This window comes from Abrus precatorius, unplaced genomic scaffold, assembly GCF_003935025.1.
Source record: "Abrus precatorius isolate BTA unplaced genomic scaffold, Abrus_2018 Scaffold2, whole genome shotgun sequence".
Classification (NCBI taxonomy): domain Eukaryota; kingdom Viridiplantae; phylum Streptophyta; class Magnoliopsida; order Fabales; family Fabaceae; genus Abrus; species Abrus precatorius.
Genome location: NW_020874362.1, coordinates 31,768,354 through 31,793,217, shown reverse-complemented (window position 1 = coordinate 31,793,217; position 24,864 = coordinate 31,768,354). Strand labels below are relative to the sequence as shown.

Here is a 24,864-nt window from a genome sequence, read left to right as displayed (position 1 = left end):
TTTAAAATTTGTAAGCGTGTTGACGGCACGACATCGAGGTATAACTTTAGCTGTTTGCGTTTTTCTAGAAGTAGATCTGAACACATTTTAAAAATATTTAAAATGTTGTTGACCAAAAAAAATAAAGTTCAAACGGAAGAAGAAGATTTAGAAACGGCACAGGGCATGAGGAAAGTTCCCTCAAGCAAGGTAAGGGGGCCAAGGCCCAAAGCAACACCGAATGAGACATCCATCTACTTTGAAAATCCAAAAATGTCAATGAACCCAAACCAAACGACGCCGTTGTGAAGTGCCCGACACCGACTGCTGTGCGCCACTGTCAACTTGTTCGCATTCCCACCGCCTTCAACGGAAAAGTAAAGTACGCTCACGGCTCACGTCTTCTACTTTTTCTTTCAACTATTTTTCTATTTATTTATTTATTAACTCATTTTTTTAATTTATTTATCATTCCCCTGAGATATAGAGACACAGCGCCATTATCGTCGTTATTTTCCCATTCATTATTTAATCTCTGATTTCTGTACACTTTTCAACTTCAGCAGAAGAATCGCCATCCAAAATTCAAATTTGAACAAAAAATAAAAGATAAATAGAAGTGAAATTATTTCTTCTGCTGTAGGAAAGAAAAAGAAAGAAATGAGTTCGATTCATTTGATTAACACTCTTTCTGCTCCGCTTCGCTCCTTTTCTCCGTCCCTTTTTCCTCAATGCCATTCCCCTCGTCGTCCTTCCGCCGTCCCGAAACGGCGTCGTTTTTCACACTCCGCTAGGTTCCGCCTTGCCTCCGGTCCAACCGTGAATTCTGTTCCGGTGAGTGTTCTTTTCTTCGGATCAAGCCTCTTTCTTACGCAACCGGGTTCCTTTTTCTGTTTTTCTTATGCGTGTTGCGTTTTTTTCCCCTTTCAGCGCGAGAATGGAACATACACGGTTGCTGATTTCATGACAACGAAGCAAAATTTATATGTTGTCAAAACCACCACCACTGTTGATGAAGGTACCCCATAATCACTCTTCTCTGTCCTTTTTTATGCTCTATGATATTGTTATGCGATTCACTGTTTTATGTTATTTTTTGGGGTACAGCTCTGGAGGCTCTCGTCAATAACAGAATCAGCGGTCTTCCGGTCATCGATGATGACTGGAATCTGGTAATTCTTTAATTCCCTTTTCATTTCTTTTGCTTCATTATGTAATTTTAGTTTTTCTTCAAATATATCTGTGTTTTTACATTTTGGGTTGGATTCAATTCATCATTGGAATTTTGGTTTTTTTGGACCTGCAGGTTGGAGTTGTTTCAGATTATGACTTGTTAGCTATTGATTCGATATCAGGTACTATGGATATGATGAATACAAAACTGGTAATACTATGTTGTGGTACTTTGTCTTTTCCATTGAAGTAAAACAAATTCTGTTATTTACGAAGGCAAGTTAGTGTCCATGTCGGTTTAAAGTTTATATTTTTTTCAAAGTTTGCAATGTTATTGTTGAAAGATTGAAGATACCATAGGTTTTATGCCCATGCTTTTGTCAGAGACAGTAGGTTCTATTTTGGTAAGTTAGCAAATAGGCCAATATTAGCTTTAGGAGTTTTGGTTTTTTCAAAGCATTCGTTACTTTAGAAAATAAAGAAAGTGCTACTCTTTTTTCCAACAACACATGTTTTGGTATCTCATCTAAATATTTGATTAATTAATGATTACACTTTGACGCTTTTAGTTAGGGAATTCTAGTTGAAGGAGACTACTTTTGTCATAGTAATTAGTGTAATTAATAATTTTTTTGTGATGGGTGCATTGCCTTAAGGTTTAAACAACAAATAATTTGAAACTAATGGGGTATTTAACTTTTTTGGCAAGTCTGAAACCCAGGCATTTTGGAATTCCATTTATGTGCTTAATCTTGTGAAACAAGTTCTCTGCACGTTATTGCTAAGTTTTTACTTCTTCTTGTGTTTGGCTTTTAGGAGGTCCTCAAAGTGATGCAAATTTATTCCCCGCTGTTGATAGTTCTTGGAAAGTAAGTTTAACCATTTAATGTTCTGCTTCCTGGGTGGAATATATTAGTGGCATTGATTGAGCTACTACTACGACTGTATGAATTCTTCTAATATATATGGATTAGAGCTCTAAAATTGATGCCAAATGCTGCTATAATATGCTATTGTGGCTTAATTTGATGTGGGGGCATTGTATAATGATGAATGATGATGCTCACTCTTAAACATAGTTTTTTCTGCGCAAATTAGTAATTCATCTGTTCCAACATGCTGCCATTTACAAACATAAGTGGAGCTCACTTTGTTTGGTTGGCTAAGATCTAATTAAGACTTGGATGATTGAATACATAAATACTTGTGACCAACCTCTGCTTGCAGTTCCTCCTTTTTTATAGCCAGCTTATATCTTCTTTGTTTTGTTGTGTTGGATTTTTTTCCATTATGTTTTCTTGCTTGAAATTTCCTGGACCTTCTGTTAGTACACGTTGGTTTGCAAGATGAGAACTATTATTAGTCTATTAATTGATTACACATCTAAGGTTTTAGTTATTGTTTTGCATGACAGACATTCAATGAGATACAAAAGCTTCTTAGTAAGACTAATGGCAAAGTTGTCGGTGACTTGATGACTCCAACACCACTTGTTGTTCATGAATCGACTAGTCTTGAGGAAGCTGCTAGGTACTGACTTTGCATTCATGTCCAATAATGTTGAATGCTATGATTATTTTGTTACTGATATAGTTGTAACTTGCTAATTTTTTGCCAATGTATGAGGATTGAGGACAACAAAAATCAGTGCACCCATTTGATTTAGTTTTTTCATTGTATTTCAATTAAATTAAACAACCTTACAACCATTGACTACTTGATGCCTGACACCATTACTTCCTGTATTAGGCTGTTGCTTGAAACAAAATATCGTCGACTACCTGTGGTAGATGATGATGGAAAGCTGGTAAGGAGATTCTTTATTCCCTTTTCCAAGTTTACTTTTTGTGCTTCTTACAGTAGTGGTGACTTTTGCTGATTTTTTTTTTTCAAATTCTTGCTAGGTTGGACTTATTACAAGGGGGAATATTGTTAAGGCAGCCCTGTTGTCAAAACGCGCTGGAGAGTGGTGACTGGTCCCATAATTTGAGAAAACATTATCCAAATTGCTTTGCTTTCAGGTTGTGCGGGCGAAAGTCAGCATAACCTCATTATTATTAGCCACGTATAATGCATGTAGTCATCATCTAATTGATGTTTAGACTGTTACGTACGTATATACCAGGCCAAAAGAGGAGCTGACGGCAACTTTTGATGGCCTCCTCAGATCTTCTAGTGGCGGGCATTAACCATTTAAAGGGAATTCGAGAAGTGATTTATCGGTCTCCTTTCTTGACATAGTTTGTGCATTTAGCTTGGAGACGTTATATCCATTTCATCTTTATCTAGTCTTTGTTAAATCTGACATGAGGTTGGAATAGATCCTTTTTATCCTGTATTATAAACTTATATTGTAAATTGCTTAGGGTTTTAATTTATATGTAATTATGTCCGGTCCTCTTTCATATTGGATTATTCTCGAGGTTCTAAAGTCTTATCCGTATTTACCCAGTTCATTGTTAAATTGGATTAGTCAGTGTTTTATAGACGGGGTCAAGGCCAAGAGATCCCATAACGAGTTGACAGACATTTTCATATATGATCTTTTCATTTGCATTTCACTATTCACTTTGAAGGGTTGTCAACCATAAAATAATATTGAATCATTGCTACACGCGAGCATAAAATATTACTTAAAGTTTCCAGAAAAAGATGTTATGAGGGTATAACATATTAAAAATAAGCAAAATCTAGTGAGATTCTATACTATAATAAAAACAATTAAAAATATATGCTTAGGCATTAATCAAGATATTTTATATACTTGTGGTCTTTTATGAAGACTGAAACACATCTAAGGTGGAAACTTGCAGTACTAATGAGGACAACGTATTGTATGATTTTTAATCTGAAAAAAAAAAGAAATTAAGGGGAGAGGTAAAAAAAAACTTCATATTAAACTTATTAAAAGAAATTTTTTAATTAATTAAATTTTTGAAAATTTAGTTTTTGATCAAATTTATTAGCATTGTATGATTTATGTAGTTAACATAAAGCTTGATTGTTGTTATAGTTCTAGACAATACTAAATGACCGACCCATAATCCCTATGCTAGAGAAAATCAGATTTGAATTTTCTCTCTTTATAACATGATAAGGACACAAAATTTTATTGTATATTCCTTTAAGCGAAAATAAAATTTCATTCCCTTTGCCAAAAAGCCAATGCCAACTTAGCCTTTCTTCTCATCCTCTCCTTGAATCTTACCTTTTTTCACACTTGAACCAAAGCTAGTTTCCCTCTTCATCTGTGAGTCTACCTTGTAAATATTGTTGTCAAGAATGTTGACTCTGCTGTAGGTGGGGTTGTACAGCTCCTTGTATGTAGCAACTAAAATAAAACTCAATATCCATATCGCGCCTAATGCGGGCTAATTAATCCCATAGAAATCTTTCATGAAATAGTATAACTACGATTTTGCACGCGCGAAAATCTAGGGTCTATTATGCTTAAAGAGGAAGAGCGTCCAAGAAAAATTCTTTTCTTCCTCCGTATACATTGAGTTTTGATGAAAATAACAATAATGACAGTACATGCATCATATTTTACTCTCACGTGATTTGTCAATTTTGTAAGACCCGTCCATTCAGTCACAGCTATTCAGTCAAACGCTACAAGCCATTGAACTAGGCAACTAGTGTAGCAGTATGTCACTCATGACGTTTTTGCTTTAACTTTTTCTCAGCACTGAACAATAATGTTGTGGGACGTAAGAATCTGCAAGTTCCACCGTCTTCGAAGGAAAAAGGAATAAATAGAAGTAGTGATAGGATCAACCACTTACATCTTCCACCTCCTCATCTCTCACGGTTTCTGAACCAGTTCAACATGGACTCCAAAACCTGTTCAGTTAAAATGTTGTTCTTTCCCTTCGTAGGAGGAGGCCATCAAATCCCAATGATAGACACAGCAAGAGTGTTCGCATCTCACGGCGCCACATCAATCATTCTAACCACACCCTCACACGCACTCAACTTCCAAAAATCAATCACTCGCGACCAACATTCTGGTCTTCCCATCACCATTCACACTCTCTCCGCCGACATAACCGACACAGACATGTCTGCTACTCCCATGATCGACACCTCCGTTCTCCTCGAACCCCTCAAACAGTTCCTCCTTCAACACCCACCCGATTGCATTGTCATCGACATGTTCCATCGTTGGGCTGGTGACATCGTTGACGAACTCCAAATCACAAGAATTGTCTTCACCGGTAACGGGTGCTTCGCTCGCTGTGTCCATGAAAACATTAGAAGACACGTGGTGCTTGAGAATCTGACTTCAGACTTTGACCCCTTTATTGTTCCTAATCTTCCTGATAGAATCGAAATGACAAGGTCTCAACTTCCTGTTTTTCTGAGAAATCCATCTGAGTTTCCTGACAGGATGAAGCAATTAGAGGACAAAAGTTTCGGCACTGTTATCAACAGCTTCTATGACTTGGAACCTGCTTATGCCGATTACATCAGAAACGACTTGGGAAAGAAAGCATGGATTGTGGGACCCGTGTCACTTTGCAACAGAACCGAAGCTGATAAAACGGAGAGAGGGAAGGCACCAACCGTCGATGAGCAAAAATGCTTGAATTGGTTGAATTCTAAGAAACCCAATTCGGTTCTTTATGTCAGCTTCGGAAGCTTGGCTCGATTACCACTGGAACAGCTAAATGAAATAGCGTATGGTCTCGAGGCTTCAGAACAATCGTTCATTTGGGTGGTGGGGAAGATTTCTAATAGAAGCGAAGAAGAAAACGGAAGCTGGAACTGGCTTCCTGAAGGGTTCGAACAGAGGATGAAGGAAAGGGATAATGGGTTGATTCTTAGAGGTTGGGCTCCTCAGTTATTGATTTTGGAGCATGCTGCAATTGGAGGGTTTATGACTCATTGTGGATGGAACTCAACTTTGGAAGGTGTGAGTTCGGGGGTGCCAATGATTACGTGGCCTCTTTCGGCTGAGCAGTTTTCAAATGAGAAGTTGGTTACGAAGGTGTTGGGGATTGGGGTCCAAGTTGGAAGCAGAGAGTGGGTGTCGTGGAATACAGAGTGGAAAGAGTTTGTGGGTAGGGATAAAGTGGAGTTGGCAGTGAAGAAGTTGATGGTTGAGAGTGAACAGGTAAGGGAAATGAGAAGGCGAGTCAAAGATATTGCTGGTAAAGCTAAAAGAGCTGTTGAGAAAGGTGGAACATCTTATGGTGATGCTGAGTCCTTAATTCAGGAGCTTAAAGCTCGCAGATTGGCAAGACAAGTTTAGATTCGATATTAGATGTATTGCTAGAGAAAGTTGATGTTCATTTTGTTTACGAAAAGTAATGTTTTTTTATTCACGCTTAGTACACATTCAAAATAACTAGAGAAAGAGTTTTTATTTGATATTTTCCTGTATCACTTGAAATTTAATGGTGGATTATATGCGTTCAATGGGGGCATCCTTTTTAAATGCAATTCAACAAATACTGATTGTGAGAAGGGACACACTTGTGTAGCTTGTAGCATTAGCAGGCATACTTCACAATATTTGGGACGGGTTTAACATGTATAAATATAGTTACGGTTTGTGTGGTAGTATTGAAGTTCGATTTAGTGCAAACTCTGATGTTCTCGTCTCAATTACCGTTTCGGCCCATATAACTAACTAACACGATTAGAAAAGACATTAAGGAAATTTTAATGATATCTGTCATCAAAGCCACATCCATTAATAGAGCATGCCGCCAAGAAATTACCAGTGGCTGTTAAGCAAAATTCCAATTTGCTTCCAGTGTAGATGGAAAAGTGTAGGAAATGTCTTCTTTGTGGCAAGATCACTGGACGCACCAAATACAATTAACAAAGGAGTTGCCTTTGCAATGACATTTCATGTTTTCAACTTTCTTCCTAAAGGATTTTTGGTCAAGAAGAATTTGAAATAAATGTACGTCCTGAATGTAATAAGAGGATATATATATATATATATCCTGGTGAGTAGATGTAAATATGGGCATGAAAAAAAAAATCTGAATATTAAGGTACAATTTATAATCCAAGTTTAATTGGATTTAAAAATTTAGATTTTTACAAAAATCAAATATATAATCCACAAAAAAGGATATATTTTATATCAGAATTATATTTAATTGACTAAAATTGACTTTTTTTTACATGATCAGGTCCCTCCTAGTTCATTTCTCTTTTAAACTCTAAATCCCTTAATCTCTGATATCAAAATTGCTGAAAACTGGCTATTGAACCCCAAATCTCAATCTGTAACCTCAAAATTGCTGAACATTAGCTTGGCTTCGTCGCAACAATAATTTTTGCAACATTGTAGGTGCTATCTTCAAACATGCCTAAATTATATAAAATAACTAGTGTTGCTCCAATTTTAATTACGTATTTGTACTATTGCTTGAATAACGAGAAATATAAATCTCTATTTTTCATAATACAATTTAAAAATAATAATAATATATAAAAAAGTCTTGGGAAGTAGTTATTTGATATTTATGTTTAGATATTGATCGAATATTAAAATTATATTTTGATCACATCAGGATTAAATAAGATTTCTCTTCCGCAGGAAAGATTAGTTAGGAACAATTTTAATGTCAAAGATAAAATACACATTACTCAAAAACTATATATAAAGTCCATATATAATGTTACTATAGCCGACAATATTTTGGAGATTTGATTTTATTGGGTTGGCAAGAGGACCACAAGGATTCTTCTTAGTGGAGTTTATGGTCCTCTCATATAAGCTTTCTCTATTATTTTTAGTAAGTCATGCTGTGATTTTAGTTTGTATAATATAATATTAATGTAAGATGACATTTTGTTATGCATTTGATTATAAGATAACATCTCATTTGTTTGAGTCATTTTACATATTTTATTTTTTAAAGAATTATTTAGGAGAAAATTTTTAAAAGAGAGAGGAGGATAATTTTTTATTTTTAAATTAAGAAAATTACATAGTTTTTGTGATAATAAATAAATTATTTACACATTAAGTTTATTGGATGATAGATTGCACTATAAACCTTAGATTTAGTATAGAAAGCACTTGTTAAATTGTTTTTAAGCTATAGTCTTAGGTGTTTTATGTTTTAATGACCATGGGTGCTTAGTCATTAATGTGTTTGTATTAAAATTTATATGAATTTGTAGACTAAGTTTTGACAAGAAAGGAAAGGAATAAGGATTCTCTTTGTAGTGGGTGGCTTGATTATGAGGACAGAGTTTCCTTAAATTCAGTTTTTGATATAGAACATTTAGTGCTTGTTTGAAGGTTGCTTGGTGGCTTTATGTTGGAAGACTGTTGAAAGGATGTGGGATTAGCCTGTTATCTTACGTGGTAATTGTTGTGACTTGTGGTATGTTGTGACTGCACTTTATATTAACGATATTCTGTCACTAAAAAAATCTACAAATATGTAGTCCCCTTTGCATAATAGGTACCAGATTATGTAGCAGAAATAACGCCAAAAAATCTTCGAGGAGCATTCACTACAATTCATCAGGTAAAACAAACTAAATTACTACAATCTCCTCATATGTTTTGCTCCTATTTTGTGTACCATGCAGCTTATTTTATGTCACAAAAGACTTATTTCATATGTATATTATTTGGTATGATTTTGACAGTTTATGATTTGTTGGGAATTTTCCGTGACTTATCTTATTGGATCATATTTGAATTGGCGAATTTAGGCTATAATAGGTAATATTCTTCTTGCTCTTTAATAAAACAAAATTAAAAAGATTCTTATATCTCATTTTTTTGTCATTATCTAAGAAACTGTTTTGTGACTTTTGTAACTTCAGAGTTTTCCTTTCATCTCTGATTTTCCTAAGTGATCAGTGAGTTCTTTATAACTTTTTTCAATTGAGGTATTTGAAGTCACTTATTCTACATTAGCCTCGTTCATGCAACCTATCTTTAACTTTTTGTAGGCATTTATGGTATTTGGTTACTTGGTTATGTTAGAATTGGCAATTAGCTTGATGATATGCAACAGTTTGGAGAGACATGTGACATTTCTTTTTATACAAATTCTATATTTATCTCTGTTATGTGCAGCTCCTTCTCTATGCTTCTGTCATATGACAAGTAAGAAAAGATGAATGTGAGAATGTTATATTTGTAGAACCATTCACATGAAAGCAAAATTTTTTCTTTATGATAGATTTTATGTGAGTATTGGAGTTATAACAATAGTTTATGTCAATGTTCTTAATTCCTCTTCACACAATTTTATCATTTTTGTCTGTTTAACTTTATATGCTAATTTTTATAAGTGTTTCCTTCTTCTTTGTGTCTTTATACAATCTTGTAATTTTTGTTTATAGATCTCACAGACAACTTTAGGAGTAACTTTGATGGATAAATGTGGAAAATGACCACTTTTTCTAGTGAAATTTGTTGAGATTTTGCTCCTATTTTTTCTAGTGTTCTTTGACTTATGAATTCTAAATTTTCAATCTTACACAAGTTTCTACAATGCGAATATGCTTAGGATGTTTCCTTTTAAGCTTGCAAGTTCTTTTTTATAACATAATTTACTTTAACAAGTTGTTTTGTAAATTGTAATAAATTTGCCAAATTTAAACCAAAAAACTGAAAAAGTATGATTTGTGAATGAGAACGAATTTTAAACCAAATTTAAAATTAGTTTTAAATCAAATACAAATTTTAAAACTAGTTTTGAAAAAAATCAAATAGATTAGTTTAAAATTCAACCTATATAATTAGATTTAAAATGAATCTCAATTAATTTAAATTTAAAATCAGTTTTAAACTAAATTTAAATTTTAAAAAAAATTGTTTAAAATTTAGCTCATATAATTAGATTTAAAATAAATTTAAATTAATTTTATACAAATTTAATCTATGCACACCCTTGTGTTAATCACTCCAAGCTTGTCTCAAAAGTTGTGGAAAGTAATGTATTTTAAAGGCATAGTAAAAATATCTAGGATCTATTTTGAATTAGTGTTTGAAGAAAGTAAAATTTTCTAAAGTACATAGGCCTTCACTAAACTTTTGTGGCAGGAGATAGACTACACTAAACTTCTGTGGCAGGAGATAGACTAAGTCTTTCGACCCTAGATTCCTACATTTTGATGAGTCATGGACTTGTGAAAATATCAAAGTCCTAAAATCTTGTCGAAAGAACCACTTTTTGACACGTTTCTGTGAAGATTAGCAGAAAAGCCTTAATTCTTGTAAAAAAGAAGGCTACATCTCAAGGAGTCTTGGAGGGTCCTAAGAGCCTCATTCCTAATCACAAGAAAAATTATTTTTCGAGAAGTTTTGGAGCATTAAAGAAGAGCCTCATTCTTTGTCGAAAAGTAGACTTAATTTCAAGGAGTTTTGAAGGTCTTGATAAGAGCCTTAGTTTCTGTCAAAAAGAAGATTGTCTTTCGAGGAGTTTTGGGGATTTTGAGTCCTAGATTGAAAACAGCCTCAAAACTTGTCAAAAAATGAATAGACAAGAAAAATTATTCTAAGTCCACAAGATAAGGTGAAACTCACTAATTTTCTCTAAAATTGGTCGAAAAAGGAAGTAACAAGGAAAATTATTCTAAGTTCATGAGAGTTTTTGATAAGATTTCCTTAAAACTTGTCAAAACATAAAGTGATAAGTAAATTATTTTAAGTTCTACAGATAAGATAAAACCCAAAAGATGAAAAAACACGTCAAAAAAATCACAAGGCTTAAATAAAGTTTGAAGCGGTCACTAGCAGTTACCAGCGGTTATCACTAGTTGAAGTTTAGAGATCGTGGGCATGAAGAAATGTTCATGGGTAATAAAAATCATGGAGAAGGCACGATCATGAGCAGTTATGGATAATGGACAATAGCAATTGAGAAAAAGCACGTACAGAAAATAGTTACCAAAAAGTGCCAGCAAAAGGAGGAAAGTAGTTGAGATATATTGCCTATAAATATTATAAAGCTTTGCATTACCAAAAACGACTTTTTTCACCCAGACACTACACCTAAAACTCTCTGCATGGTAAAATTCTGCACTGAGCCAGACATCAGCTACTAAGAGATACACGACTATTGTTGTTTATTGCTGAAATTGTACGTTTATTTTTCTGCGGTTTAATTTTAGCTTGTTTATTTTTTTGTTTCTTTCACACTTTTATTCTTTTAATTACGTCCTTGCTTAATACATTGATGTAAGCACTTACTTTCAATTTAAAATTGTAGGTTTCACCATTTTCTTATTATTCCTACTTAATTATTTACTTTATGACATTAATTTTATTATCAAATTAATAACACACTTAAAAATTTAAAAAAAGTCTAAATTTAACTCTATATTACTTTTGAATTTATTTGTTTACCAATTATAATTTTTACGATTTGATATAGGTAGAAGAGGAAATAATTTGGCTTGAAATTTTTCTCTCACAACGTGACAATTAACGTGGATGTGACAACTTGTCGATGGTTTAACAACATACCCATGTTTGAAAGAATTTGCAAGTCGAAGAGCATTGGGTAACATGTCGAAGTCCTGATGTATATTTGAAATTTATTTTACTGAATAGAAGTGTTAACATTGGTTGGTTGTGCACAGAAAAGATAGGTACTAACTATGGAATTAGAATATTAATCTTGCATAATGACTGACGCTTATATTCTTTATAATTCTGATAGATCCTAAATTTCTCATTTGTGTTGACTTTTCTTAGTAGCATCATCAACAAATCATGTAGAAGCATATTTTTGTTTTAAAAGTTTCAAGTTCTATATAAATATTTAAAAGCAGTGCAGTTATCCTAATATCATGACCAGTTAAACTTGACTCAAATTAATCAACTATCTAATTTAATATTCAAATAGTGGTAATTTAAAACAAATAATTATATAACATAGTAAGAAGTCTCCCACTTAAAAAAAACTTTAGGTAAGATTTTAAATTATTATTACAATTGAAATGAAATAATAGCTTATTCTTTTATAAATATATTCATTAATTATAAGTGATATGCTTAAATGATTTTTTTGGTTAAATTATAAATTTAGTCTTTATATTTTATACATTTTTTAATTTAGATATTAAAAAATTATAATTTTTTACGTGAGTAAATATTTTCATATTAGTCTTTTGTTTAATATAAATTAACAATGTTAATAAAAAGACTAAAACATAAACTAAATATTGTATAAAAATTAAAATATAAAATTTTACTTATAAAAACTAATTTATAAATAAATATATGCAGATATGTATTCTAATTAATTATAATTTTTTAAAAATTACATTTAAATTAACATTTTATTATTTTATATTTTTATCTTTTATTATATCTTTAAATAAATGAATAAGATATCAGCATTAATATTTTTATTGTATATCAATTACTATATAATATTGATAATGTTAACCTTAGTCAACTGAATTTAAACATTAATATATTTTTTTATAAAAAATACATATTAATTGCATTAAAATTATAAAAGTATAATATATATATATTTTTTATAAAATTTTATTATTATTAGTTGCTTATTCTTATCTCTAAAAGTTAATGTTAACATTTTTTATTTAAATTTTTTTTGTTAATATTAAAATTTAGGATTGAGTTTAAGTATTAATAAATAATTTTTTTTATGTATATATATATATATTTATTATATTAAAAGTATGTAAGTACAATAAATATTTTTATTTTTAATAAAATTATACTATTATTAATTATTTATCCTAAACTGTAAGATTGAGGTTAATATTTTTCATGTGAAAAAGATTATGTTCATCTTTTATCCTTCTTGAGATTTTTTTCTTACAGAAAAGAAAAGATTTATTGTTTTTATAATATAAAAAGATTTAGTTTCTTAAAAGTTTGTAATTTTTCATTTATAATTAAATGTACATTTGGTCTTTTAATTATACATTTTAATTTTCATAGAATGTTTTTTTTATATTTTAATTCCTTTCATCTAACATCATTAATAGGATTTTTAATAATAAAGCCTGATAAAAAATGTTTACTCGTGTATAAAGATTAAATTATAATTTTTATTTATATAAAAACAAACTTAAAAAAAATGTCTTATAAAAACTAAATTTATAATTTAACTTTTTTTAATAATAATATATTATTATACATTGTCACTTTTGCAAGTTAATTTTATAAATATTACAGAGATGATAAATCTTTTAAAGATTTAAAGTATTATCATATCAATCCTTTAAAAACATTATCGTTGAATTAATGCTTCAAAATATATAATATTACCGTATTCTTTTTCACATTAAAGTAGTAACAGACAATTGAATAATTATTTAACAATAAATTAAATCTTTAAAATATTTAATAATAATTAAAAACTAATGTAATAACATTTTACAGCATTCAAAAATTAATTTGACCATTAAAAGTTAAGAAACTTGATAAAAAGAATAATTTAAAGTACTAATTAACACAAAGGTTTAATCCTCTTATTTCAATAAATAACATCACTCTATTATTTAATCTAAGCACGAGGATCGCGCGGTGTACCGATCAATCGTGCATGCGCAACGAATACAAAGGTCATATTCAAATAAAATACAACATAAATGAAGAACAATTTAATATTACCCGTGCGAAACGCGCCTTCCCTTCTCAATCGGTGATTTCTCCTTTTATAATCAGAACGAGTCATAGCCAACATTAATATCAATCCAAAGCCATCATCCTCCACGGCCAAGAACTCCCAAGCTCTAACTCACAATGGGTAACGAAAATCGCGAGCTTCACGTATTCTTCTTCCCTTACCCTGCAAATGGCCACATCATACCATGCGTGGACTTGGCCAGAATCTTCGCTTCAAGAGGAATAAGAGCCACCATAGTCACTACACCCCTCAACGTTCCCTTCATCTCCCGAACCGTTGGAGAGGCCAACATCAACATTAAAACCATCAAATTCCCCTCACCCGAAGAAACAGGCTTACCCGAAGGTTGCGAGAATTCTGAGTCAGCACTGTCCCCGGACAAAATCATGAAACTCATGAAGGCTACAACTTTGCTGCAGGACCCACTAGAGCACTTGTTGCAAGAAGAACACCCAAATTGCATTGTTGCTGACATGTTCTACCCGTGGGCAACTGATTCTGCCGCCAAGTTTGGGATTCCTAGGATTGTGTTTCATGGGTTGGGGTTCTTCCCTTTGTGTGTGTTAGCTTGCGTGAGACAATACAAGCCTCAAGACAAGGTTTCTTCTTTCATGGAACCGTTCGTGGTTCCGAATCTTCCGGGTGAAATAACACTTACCAAGATGCAGTTGCCGCAAATTCCCACGCACGATGAGCTTTTCGCCAAGTTGTTGGAAGAATCTAGTGACTCCGAGTTGAAGAGCTTTGGTGTGATTGCTAACAGCTTTTATGAACTTGAACCAGTTTACGCGGATCATTATAGGAAAGAGCTTGGAAGAAAAGCATGGCATTTGGGGCCGGTTTCTTTGAGCAATAGGAACACTGAAGAGAAAGTGAGTAGAGGAAGGGAAGCATCGATTAGTGAGCACGAGTGTTTGACGTGGCTTCAGTCGAAGGAACCGAATTCGGTAGTTTATGCTTGTTTTGGTAGCATGACAGCTTTCCCTGATGCTCAGCTTAAGGAAATTGCATTGGGTTTGGAGGCTTCTGGTCAACCATTTATATGGGTTGTGAAGAAAGGGTCTAAAAGTGAAGGTGAAAAATTGGAGTGGCTCCCAGAAGGGTTTGAGGAAAGGGTAGAAGGTAAGGGTCTAATCATAAGGGGTTGGGCACCCCAAGTGATGATTTTGGACCATGAAGCGGTTGGTGGGTTTGTGACTCATTGTGGTTGGAATTCAGTGTTGGAAGGAGTGTGTGGGGGGTTGCCAATGGTGACATGGCCAATGTATGCAGAGCAATTTTATAATGCTAAGTTTTTGACTGACATAGTTAAGATTGGGGTTGGTGTGGGGGCTCAAACGTGGATTGGGATGATGGGTCGAGAGCCTGTGAAGAAGGAGGCAATAGAGAAAGCGGTGAAACGGATAATGGTGGGAGAGGAAGCAGAGGAAATGAGAAACAGAGCAAAGGAACTTGGTCAGATGGCAAGGCGTGCTATGGAGGAAGGAGGATCGTCTTACTCCGACTTCAACTCTTTGGTTGAGGATTTGAGGTCGCGTGCCCATTGATGTATGAATGTAGGTTGATTTGTATGAAATGAATGTCAGATCATTTCGTGCTAAGTGTCCATCACATGACTTGCCTAGTCGTCAATGAATTTTCAATTTCTACGAACTACTTAAACTAGTCTACTCACCGTAGCTATTTCTCAGAACTTGTCATCAAGTAAATTGAAATCAGTAATGTTTTTTTTAAATGGGGATATACTGCAGAAGTCTTTACCACTCCTCTATATTACTTCAAAGTATATATTATACAAGTAATTCAAACTTTTTAAGAAAAAATATATATTAATGAAAGGGAATCCAATACTAAATTGTTATTAAATAACCTTTTTTGGAATTAATATTAAATTGATATTACTAATAATTAACTTTGGTATATAAAAATATAATGATATTTATTATGCTTATTTTATAATAAAATATTAATTTTTTTTATCATATATAATTACTATAATGTTCATTTACAAAAAAATTAATAAACTATTATTATATATTTTTTTTATATTCTAAATTAAATTTTAATGATATTTTTTATGCTTATAATTAGAGCCTGTCAAATAGACTTGTTCAATTGGACCCTTACCTAATACAACGTAGATTCTGAACTTTAAATTTTGAGCTCAAATTATATTTAGATCTTTTTAATTCAATTTAAGAAAGTTCGATGTAAATTGAGTTTACAAAAGCTTACAAAAAAATAACTTTTGCTCATTTTAAGTATTGTTTTTTAATTTTAAATTAGATTTATATCTTTTAAAGCTAACTTGTTATAGTCCACAACTTACAAGAGGTTGACTTGAATAAATAGGATAGACTGATTTATCAACTCTAATTATAATTATTGATACATTATTTTGACTTTTAAGATATTAGTAGGTTTCGCATTCTTGAACAGGGTTTAGTCATATATCATGTGATCTGTAGAAGTGCATTTGTTGTTAAGTATGTTAAATTAGGTACAAAACTAGATCTAATAAGTTCGATAGGTATATCTAAATTTTAAAATTATATAAAATTCAATAGGGAAAACATCAACAAAAATTCTTATGAACATAAAAACTAAACCCTTATTCCTTCTAATGAAAAAAGGTAGTGTGGGAGAAGGGAGTATTAAATTTTTTTTTCCCATACGAGATACTCCTTATGCCAAAAAAATTTCACCTTTTATTTTGTTTGTCACATTTTTTATTGAACATTTTTAAGTCTCATACGCAGTTTCATAATAAAATCATAATTTTAGAATGCCCATATACTTTCAAGAAAAAAAGAAGAAAAATTTACTCACTAAACATAAATATGTAAGGTTTTCTAACAATTTTACTCCTAGTCTCCTTTCCTTTGTCACCAAAAAGAAATTTTCTAACATAGTGAAATTCAGAATCAACTAAGCACCAATGTTTAACAAAACATATGTCCTCACTGACATTTCAGGTTTTAGACAAATTGTATATTTTGATTGAAAAAGAAATGGTAAGGAAGTATGGCATGCCTATGAAACACATAGTATAAGTTTTTCACATCTATAAAATAAAATTAATTAAAAATTATAAATATCAACTGATGCTTATACCAATTAAAACAATCATTTGGCTCTGATGCATGTGCAAGAATCAAAATGGACTGCCACATCATGTTGTTTCTTTTTGAAACTTTTGGTATTTTTTGTTAGGAGTTGGGACAAGACAAGAAAGATAGTCAAAATTTTAATGGACAAAAGATCTTTCAACTGTTACTTTTAAAATAGAAATAAAACATGATCTTAATTCTTTCATCCCATGTTATTTTTTTTAAAAATAACGCTGAAGAAAAAAAAGACACCACATCTTTTTCTTGATAATATTACACATCAACAAAATTTTTTGAAAATAAATTTAATATAATTATATATATATATTTCTTAAATATATAGGTAAAAGAAATGCTATACATGAAGGAGTTAATAGTAATACATAAGTTAAAATAAAATATATTTTATTCTATTAAAACATAAATGTCGTATGATTCTTTTAAATAATTAAAATATTTAATGAGATATATCAAATTATTTTTAATTATTTTTCTATGAATACTTGTTAATAAGAAAAAAAATAATGTAGTTTTTTAATATATTAAATAAAATTGAATATTTAATTATATGTGTCAAGCAAATATAAAAGAAGTATGTGACAAGGAAATCAAGGAAAGGGTTTTGGTATCAAGTTGACATTTTCTTTAACCTTGTTAAAATGAAGAGCTTTCAAGAAATGCTTACAATTGTGGTGCCTTTAGTCTAAATTGACCAGCTCTAAGTTATCATGATATTGGAGTTTCACTTCTTAAGAAAGAGATAAAATATTCTAATTCTCTCATGAAAGATCTTAAGGAGCAATGGAGCAAACATGGTTGTCCCATCATGTCAGATGCATGGACTAATCAAAAGCAAAGATGTTTGATTAATTTCTTGGTCAACTCCCATGCTAAGATTATGTTTGTGAGATTTAATGATGGATCTAATTTTATGAAGATTGGTGAAAAATTATTTGAGATGCTTGATACTCTTGTAGAGGAGATTGGAGAAGATAAAGTTGTGCAAGTTATAACGGATAACTGAAGCAATTATGTCTTGGTTGATAAGATGTTGGAAGCAAAAAGACCATATCTTTATTGGACTTCTTATGCAGTGCATTGCCTAAATCTTAGGCTTAAAGATACTGGAAAGCTTTCTTTGATAAAGAAGATAATTCAAAGAAGAATATATTTTGTTGGCTTTATCTATAGTATTTCAAGTACCTTGAGTTTATTGAGAAATTTTACAAACAAGAGAGAATTTGTGAAATATGCAGTTACTAGATTTGCAACTTCCTTTCTATTATTAGAAATGCTTCATCAAGAAAAAGAAAATCTTAAAAAGATACTTGTTTTTGAGGAGTGGTGTAAAAACAAGTTGTCAAAAGAACTTAAAGGGAAGTAAGCAACAAAAATTGTATTAAATCATGTATTTTAGAATAATGTGTTATACACTTTGAAAATCATGACTCCTCTTGTATAAGTGTTACATTTGGTTGATGGAGAAAGAATACTAGCCATGAAGTATATTTATAAAGCAATGGAGAAAGGTAAAGAAACTATTATGAAGTCATTCAAAAATAATGAAAGCAAATATAAAGATGTGTTTACAATCATTGATAATAGATGGACTTGTCAGCTTCATCGTCCATTGCATGCAGTTGGTTACATTTTAAACTTGAAATTCTATTATGACAACCTTCAAATAGAATTTGATTTAGAGGTTACGAATGTGTTGTATGGTTGTATCAAAAGGTTGGTGCTAAGTCGAGATGTGCAACAAAGCATACTACTTGAATTATCAATTTATAAGAGTGGTTGTGGTCTCTTTGGTTCGTTTTTGCAAAAACACAAAGAAAAAGCATTGCTCTTGGTAATTAATAAAAAATTTTAACATTTTAATTTTAAGTTAATTTATAGTTAAGACTTTACCTTTAGAGTTATAATTTATTTTTGATTTTATAGCTCAATGTTGGAGAATGTATAGACATTCAACTCCACATTTGCAGCAACTAGCTATCAAAATCTTAAGCTTAACATGTCCGGATGTGAACATAATTGGAGTGTTTTTGAGTAAGTAATTTCTCTCATCTCTTAAGCTTACTGTCTTCTAGAAATTAGAAAAAAACTAAGTAATAACTTCTTTGGTTACACTTATGTTTTCAAAGAAGAGGAATATGCTTGCTCGCAAAAAATTACATAGTTCATGTGAAATATAATCAACAATTCAAAGAACATTACAATCTTAAAGATATAATTTATCCAATTACACTCAATGAAATTGATGAGTGTAATAAGTAGTTAGTTTGAGAGATTGATGATGATGTTCATGATGAGGAAAATGAATTAGTATATATATATATATATATACTCAACAATCCTTTCAATCACAAATATCTATATCCAAGTAGGTTGAACAACTCATACAGTATTTCGAATTTATGAGGTCAAATTCTTAATTATGCACTTTTAGAGTTATTTTTTCACCAAATCATTGGATTACAAATAACGTTCTAGAACTCATTATTGATAGTTCTAGATCTAATTAATTCCACAAATTCAATTGAAGATGATGATAAAAATCTCACTTATCTAATAACAAAAAGCATCAAAAGGTAGACTTTGATGAAAGCAAAACAACACAAAAGATGTTGAATCAATTGAAACCACCAACAAAGACACATTTGAACTAGATGATTAAATAGTGAACAAGTAACTAGGGAGAAGTAGATACAATTTGAATTGCCAAAAACATGTGATTTGGATTAATTAAATCACCAAGAATACAAGTGAGAGGTAGAGAAATTATGGCATGAGACATTGTTAGAGAGAAAATTCCATTAAACACACATAAGAAAAGAGAGTGAGAGATGAAAAATCTAGTATCAAAGAGATTAGATACTTAAATACCACTAAAGGGTTTTTCTAGAATCCTTTTTTTTTTCCTAGCATGGGATGAAGGATTGGTATATCAAATTTCGTGATCATTTGATGATATTTAATATGATGGTTAAGATTACAAACTCATTACCAAATAGGCAAGTAAACAAGTTGGAGGATGGATGTCGTTGACGAAGATGGACATGGCTATGTTTGTTTCTCAATGTGCTTTGCATGATGCAAAGGCAAAACGAAGCAACTAAATGATGAAAATGATGTTGAAGATGACAATGAAAATGTCATCTAAGAAGACAATTATTGCTCTTTCTATCTCCCTCCTTCTCTTTTTCTTCAAAACTAAGCTCCGGGTTCAACTTGTGATTACTAAACTTTTAAGACATGAGTTATTCACTCTAGTAACCTCTGTATATTTTGCAACCCCTTCTGTCACTATGTGGTGGGAGATAGAGAGTTAGAGACAAAGGAGAAACTTAAGTGAAGATGTGTGAGATTGAAAATACGAGTATGTGAATAAGTGAGAGAGTGAAAGGAACATCCTAGGAGAGGATGATGGAGGCACTGTTGGAGATAAGAGAGAACATAATGTGATTGGAAATAACTAGGAGTGAAGGTGATGGGTGGAGTGACCACTTATACATGGGTTATTAATAACTCAACAACTTTTAATCCTATCTGTTCAATTTTTCTAAAACTATATCAACAATCAATAAAATTGGTGTATCAATCCTACATCCTATGAAAAAAAGGGAGAATTCTAGAAAAACCCTCCACTGAACACACATGTTCAAAGAGGATCAAACGATTGCATAAACCCAACACTTTAAGAGATTTGAGACACAGAAGTAAAGAGTTAAAATCATTGCAATGGTGCATTAAAACAAAGACATGGAAAATTTTAAAATTATGTGGTAGTTTTAAACCATTAGAAAGGAATATTAGTGTTGGAATAAAGTGTGAATAAAGTGTCATATATAATCAAACATAAACAAGTTCAAGGGTTTATAAGATAGATCTATGAAGGAGACTCTCCCTTTGTTCCCTCCCAATAGTGGTAATATAGATAAATTGATATGAGTTATTAAAGTTTAACATGAAAATTTGAGTGTAAATGAACGCACTTGTGTTAAATATAAAAAAAAAAAAAAAAACTAAGTAATGTTACTTAACTTGAATTTGATTGTTTTAGTGGAAGATATCTTTGATTTTTTATGAATGAATTGTGCAAATTTTTTATTAGTTAATTGTTACTAAAACAATATTTTAATGTTTATGTATCTTTAAATTAATTTTCAATATAGTATAAAATCAAGAAATTAATTTCACATAAATAATAAAATTAAGGTTCAAACATATTTGTACATGTATATGACTAAAATCAGCAAGTTTTTTCTTTTGGTAAATGAAACGACTAGAGCCCAAAATCTAAAAGATTTTAAAATAGAATTTTATAATTAAAATTGAAACTATTCATTTTATACATTTTAAACAAATAATTAATTTCTATATTTTAAGATTACAAATTTCTATTTTTATTAATACGTTAAATAAATGTTTTTTTTTAATTATTTTGAGCATTGACTGGTAGAAAATTCTGATTAAAAAAAAATGCATAGAATTGGCTTCTCTAAACTGAGTGATGCAATTTAGAATATATATATATATATATATATATATATATATATATATATATATATTACTCAAATCTCAACAACACAATTCTGATTTGATCTTTCTCTTCTCAAAATTGATAAATTATTAAAATAAGAGAGTAAAGACTTATTTGATCTAATATTTTTTAGATATAAATAATTATAAAATATATATTGATTTATTTTATATTTTAAATAATTGGCTTAGGAAACAATGAAGATATAAATAATATATATATTTTAATATCTTTTATGATTTGTTTTGAACAGGTTTTGTTTTAATTTTTTTATCCTCCAATTTTTTAGTTCTATATATCGATAATATGATCGCTTTCAATTCAATTATTGACTGAATTGGTCGAGTTTAACAATAAAGTAGTTTTATTTTATAAGAGTCAAATTTACTTTGAAAGATTTTATAAAAATAATTGAATACTTTCTCAACTTGACATTGACTAATAAAAGATTGTGGAGAAATAAATACCTTTAATTTAAGCTCCATAATTATTATAATAATTTCTGTAAAAGAATTATTTTAAAAAATAATTAACTATCTTCCTTACTATCATATTATCTTATATCATTTCTCATTATGTATTATAATTAAAAAAACAAAAACCATAATAAGTGCAAAGGCATGAAAGGAGCGTAGTCTAAATGACCACCTCTTATAAAATACTCCATCCTCAGATAAGCAAACAACCATACTAAATCCTTTTGTTTCTTTGCAAATTCTGAATTTTCTTACCTACAAAATCCATGTGGCAAAGATGGGTAGTAAATACAGTCCCTTACACATATTTTTCTTCCCCTTCATGGATCATGGCCATATGATACCTATGATTGACATGGCCAAACTATTTGCAGCAGAGGGTGTTAAGGCCACCATAATCACCACAACCCTCAATGCACCTTTCATTTCCAAAGCTATAGAAAAAATGCAATATAATCAAAGCCAAGAGATCGAAATCTATGCCATCAAGTTCCCAAGCACTGAGCTTGGTTTACCTGAAGGATGCGAACATGCTGACTCAATCCCTCCAGATTTATTTTCTACCTTCATTAAGGCTACTCGGTTCCTACAAGTGCCCTTTGAGCAACTATTGCATTATGAACAGCCAAATGGTGTTGTTTCTGATATGTTTTTCCCATGGACAAGTGATTCTGCCGCCAAGTATGAAATTCCTACGATTATGTTTCATGGGACTAATTTCTTCTCCTTGTGTGCCACCGAAGTAATGAGACTCTATGAGCCTTATAATAATACTTCTTCAGACTCAGAGTTATTCGTTATTCCTAATTTCCCTGGTGAAATTAAAATGACAAGGTCGCAAGTGGGAGATTTCTTCAGGAAAGATGACTTGCACTTCGTCAAATTTTGGAAAGAAGTGAAGGAGTCAGTGGAGAAAAGTTATGGGGTGGTTGTTAATAGCTTCTACGAGCTCGAGCATGTGTATGCAGATTATTATAGGAACGTACTAAAAAGAAGAGAATGGCATATTGGTTCTTTGTCTCTTTGCAATAGGAATTTAGAGGAGAAGGCATATAGAGGAAAAGAAGCATCTATTGATGAGTATGAGTGCTTAAAGTGGTTGAACACGAAAAGAGATAATTCAGTTGTTTACGTGTGCTTTGGAAGTATGACAACCTTTCCTGATTCTCAGCTTCAAGAGATTGCTATTGGACTTGAGGAGTCAAGACAACAATTCATTTGGGTTGTGGGGAAAAGAAAAGAAGATGGAGAAGAATGGTTACCTGAAGGATTTGAGAAAAGAATGGAAGGTAAGGGACTAATCATAAGAGGTTGAGCACCTCAAGTGTTAATTCTTGAACATGAAGCAATAGGGGCATTTGTGACTCATTGTGGATGGAATTCAACATTGGAAGGTGTGGCTGCTGGGGTGCCTATGGTTACTTGGCCAGTGGGTGCTGAGCAATTTTACAATGAGAAATTGGTGACTGAGGTACTTAAAATTGGGGTACCTGTTGGAGTTAAAAGGTGGAGTCACTTTGTGGGGGAAGGCATTACATGGGATGCAATAAAGAAGGCTGTGAAAATGGTAATGGTAGAGGAAGAAGCAGAGGATGAGAAACAAAGCAAAATTGTTTGCACTAATGGCAAAACAAGCTGTGGAACAAGGAGGATCCTCTTACTCAAATTTGAATGCTTTAATTGAAGAGTTGGGCTCCCTCGCCCTTTAACGCACCTCACAAGAAGAAAATGCTCCTGTTATGTCTAATTGAAGTGGTAAGTGTGATGAATATGTCTAATTAAAAAAGTAAGTAAAATGTATGTGTATCATGAGTCTACCTCTCCACTAAGTTTACACGCTCAAACATAAATGATAAACATGTTTAAATAAATTTTTTACATAATATTACATTATTCTAAATATAATATGATATTAATTTCTATTATAACTCTAAAAATAAACAAATTATCTAACAAACTATATATACTAAAATTTAAATACCATTAATAACATACTAAAAACATTATCTACTATAATATTTATATTTAACTATTTTAATAATATTTATTTTTTGATATTCAATAATTTTTTTATTTTAACAATTACATTACAATAATGTTTAACTTAAAATAAAATATCTAATTTTTCATATTATATCTACACTATAAATTTTTTTAAAAAAATTAAATTAAATTATTAATATGAAAGAAGAAAATAAAACATACCTTTTTCAACATTTTTTACCAATAAAATACACTTGAACTCTATAGAAGTCCTATAGTCCACCCTCAACGAAGACAACGTCCCATCTGCTTGAAAGGAGAAAACAATATCATTTAGGAGACAAATTAAAAAAAAAAAATCCTAGGAAAAAGGGCTATGGTTTATATAAAGCATATAAACCAATGGCAGATATAATTTTATATATTTATTAATCTAATCATTAAATTATAATTATATATTATTTTTATTATTTATATATATTTTTGTTAAAGTTAAACAGTTATAAAAATGTAATCAAATGGTTTTTATTTTTATATATTTTAAAATCTTATGAATTATTATATGAATGAATGTCCATATTCATAACTCCTCATTATTCTTTGTAATTACGATTTTGTAACTATTTTGTTTAATTCTTATTAAAGAGATACGATTCTTCAGTTATAGTTTTAGGCCTATAAATAAGTGTTTCATTTATATTGAAGATACAGAAAATGAAATTGAGATTCTCTCTCCCTCTCTATATTCTTCTCTCTATTCTTCCTTATAATTTTATGTTCATTTTATAACACGTTATCAGCACGAAACTCTAGTACATACTTTTCAAGAAAGGAACATTGTTGAATAAAGGTATAATATTATTTCATTTTTATTTTTCTTATAGAAATATATCATTATTTATTTATTGTAATCTCAATTAAAATTGTGTGGAGAAAAGATTTTTGATGAGTATATGTTAGAAGAAAAAACATTCTCAACTTTTCACTCACTTGCT

The 24,864-nt window shown here is 31.0% G+C and overlaps 4 protein-coding genes across 4 annotated transcripts; all 4 read left to right on the top strand.

Annotated features, from left to right (window-relative positions):
• The first annotated feature begins 444 nt into the window (after positions 1-444).
• LOC113858344 (CBS domain-containing protein CBSX2, chloroplastic-like) lies at positions 445-3,686 on the top strand. The gene is made up of 8 exons (XM_027490945.1): positions 445-813; positions 910-997; positions 1,087-1,151; positions 1,286-1,334; positions 1,969-2,021; positions 2,567-2,682; positions 2,902-2,959; positions 3,057-3,686. Exons 1-8 carry the CDS (start codon positions 640-642, stop codon positions 3,123-3,125), a joined length of 672 nt encoding a protein of 223 aa, XP_027346746.1. The 5' UTR covers positions 445-639; the 3' UTR covers positions 3,126-3,686.
• A 1,201-nt stretch (positions 3,687-4,887) lies between these two features.
• Positions 4,888-6,592, top strand: LOC113858696 (abscisate beta-glucosyltransferase-like). Its single transcript, XM_027491429.1, has one exon. It carries the CDS (start codon positions 4,982-4,984, stop codon positions 6,404-6,406), a length of 1,425 nt encoding a protein of 474 aa, XP_027347230.1. The 5' UTR covers positions 4,888-4,981; the 3' UTR covers positions 6,407-6,592.
• Positions 6,593-13,870: 7,278 nt separating this feature from the next.
• Positions 13,871-15,301, top strand: LOC113859088 (UDP-glucose flavonoid 3-O-glucosyltransferase 7-like). The gene has a single exon (XM_027491903.1). The coding sequence runs from the start codon at positions 13,871-13,873 to the stop codon at positions 15,299-15,301; it is 1,431 nt and encodes a 476-aa protein (XP_027347704.1).
• A 6,862-nt stretch (positions 15,302-22,163) lies between these two features.
• On the top strand, positions 22,164-23,595 carry LOC113859096 (scopoletin glucosyltransferase-like). The gene is given in 2 exon segments (XM_027491911.1): positions 22,164-23,479; positions 23,481-23,595. Coding segments are annotated over 2 exon segments (1,431 nt in total).
• The last annotated feature ends 1,269 nt before the right edge of the window (positions 23,596-24,864 follow it).

Coding starts and splice junctions, on each gene's coding strand:
- LOC113858696 (XM_027491429.1), top strand. CDS start 4,982: ATGGACTCCAAAACCTGTTCAGTTAAAATGTTGTTCTTTCCCTTCGTA.
- LOC113858344 (XM_027490945.1), top strand. CDS start 640: ATGAGTTCGATTCATTTGATTAACACTCTTTCTGCTCCGCTTCGCTCC. Junction 998..1,086: donor CACCACCACTGTTGATGAAG/GTACCCCATAAT, acceptor TTTGGGGTACAG/CTCTGGAGGCTCTCGTCAAT. Junction 1,335..1,968: donor AGCTATTGATTCGATATCAG/GTACTATGGATA, acceptor TTTGGCTTTTAG/GAGGTCCTCAAAGTGATGCA.
- LOC113859088 (XM_027491903.1), top strand. CDS start 13,871: ATGGGTAACGAAAATCGCGAGCTTCACGTATTCTTCTTCCCTTACCCT.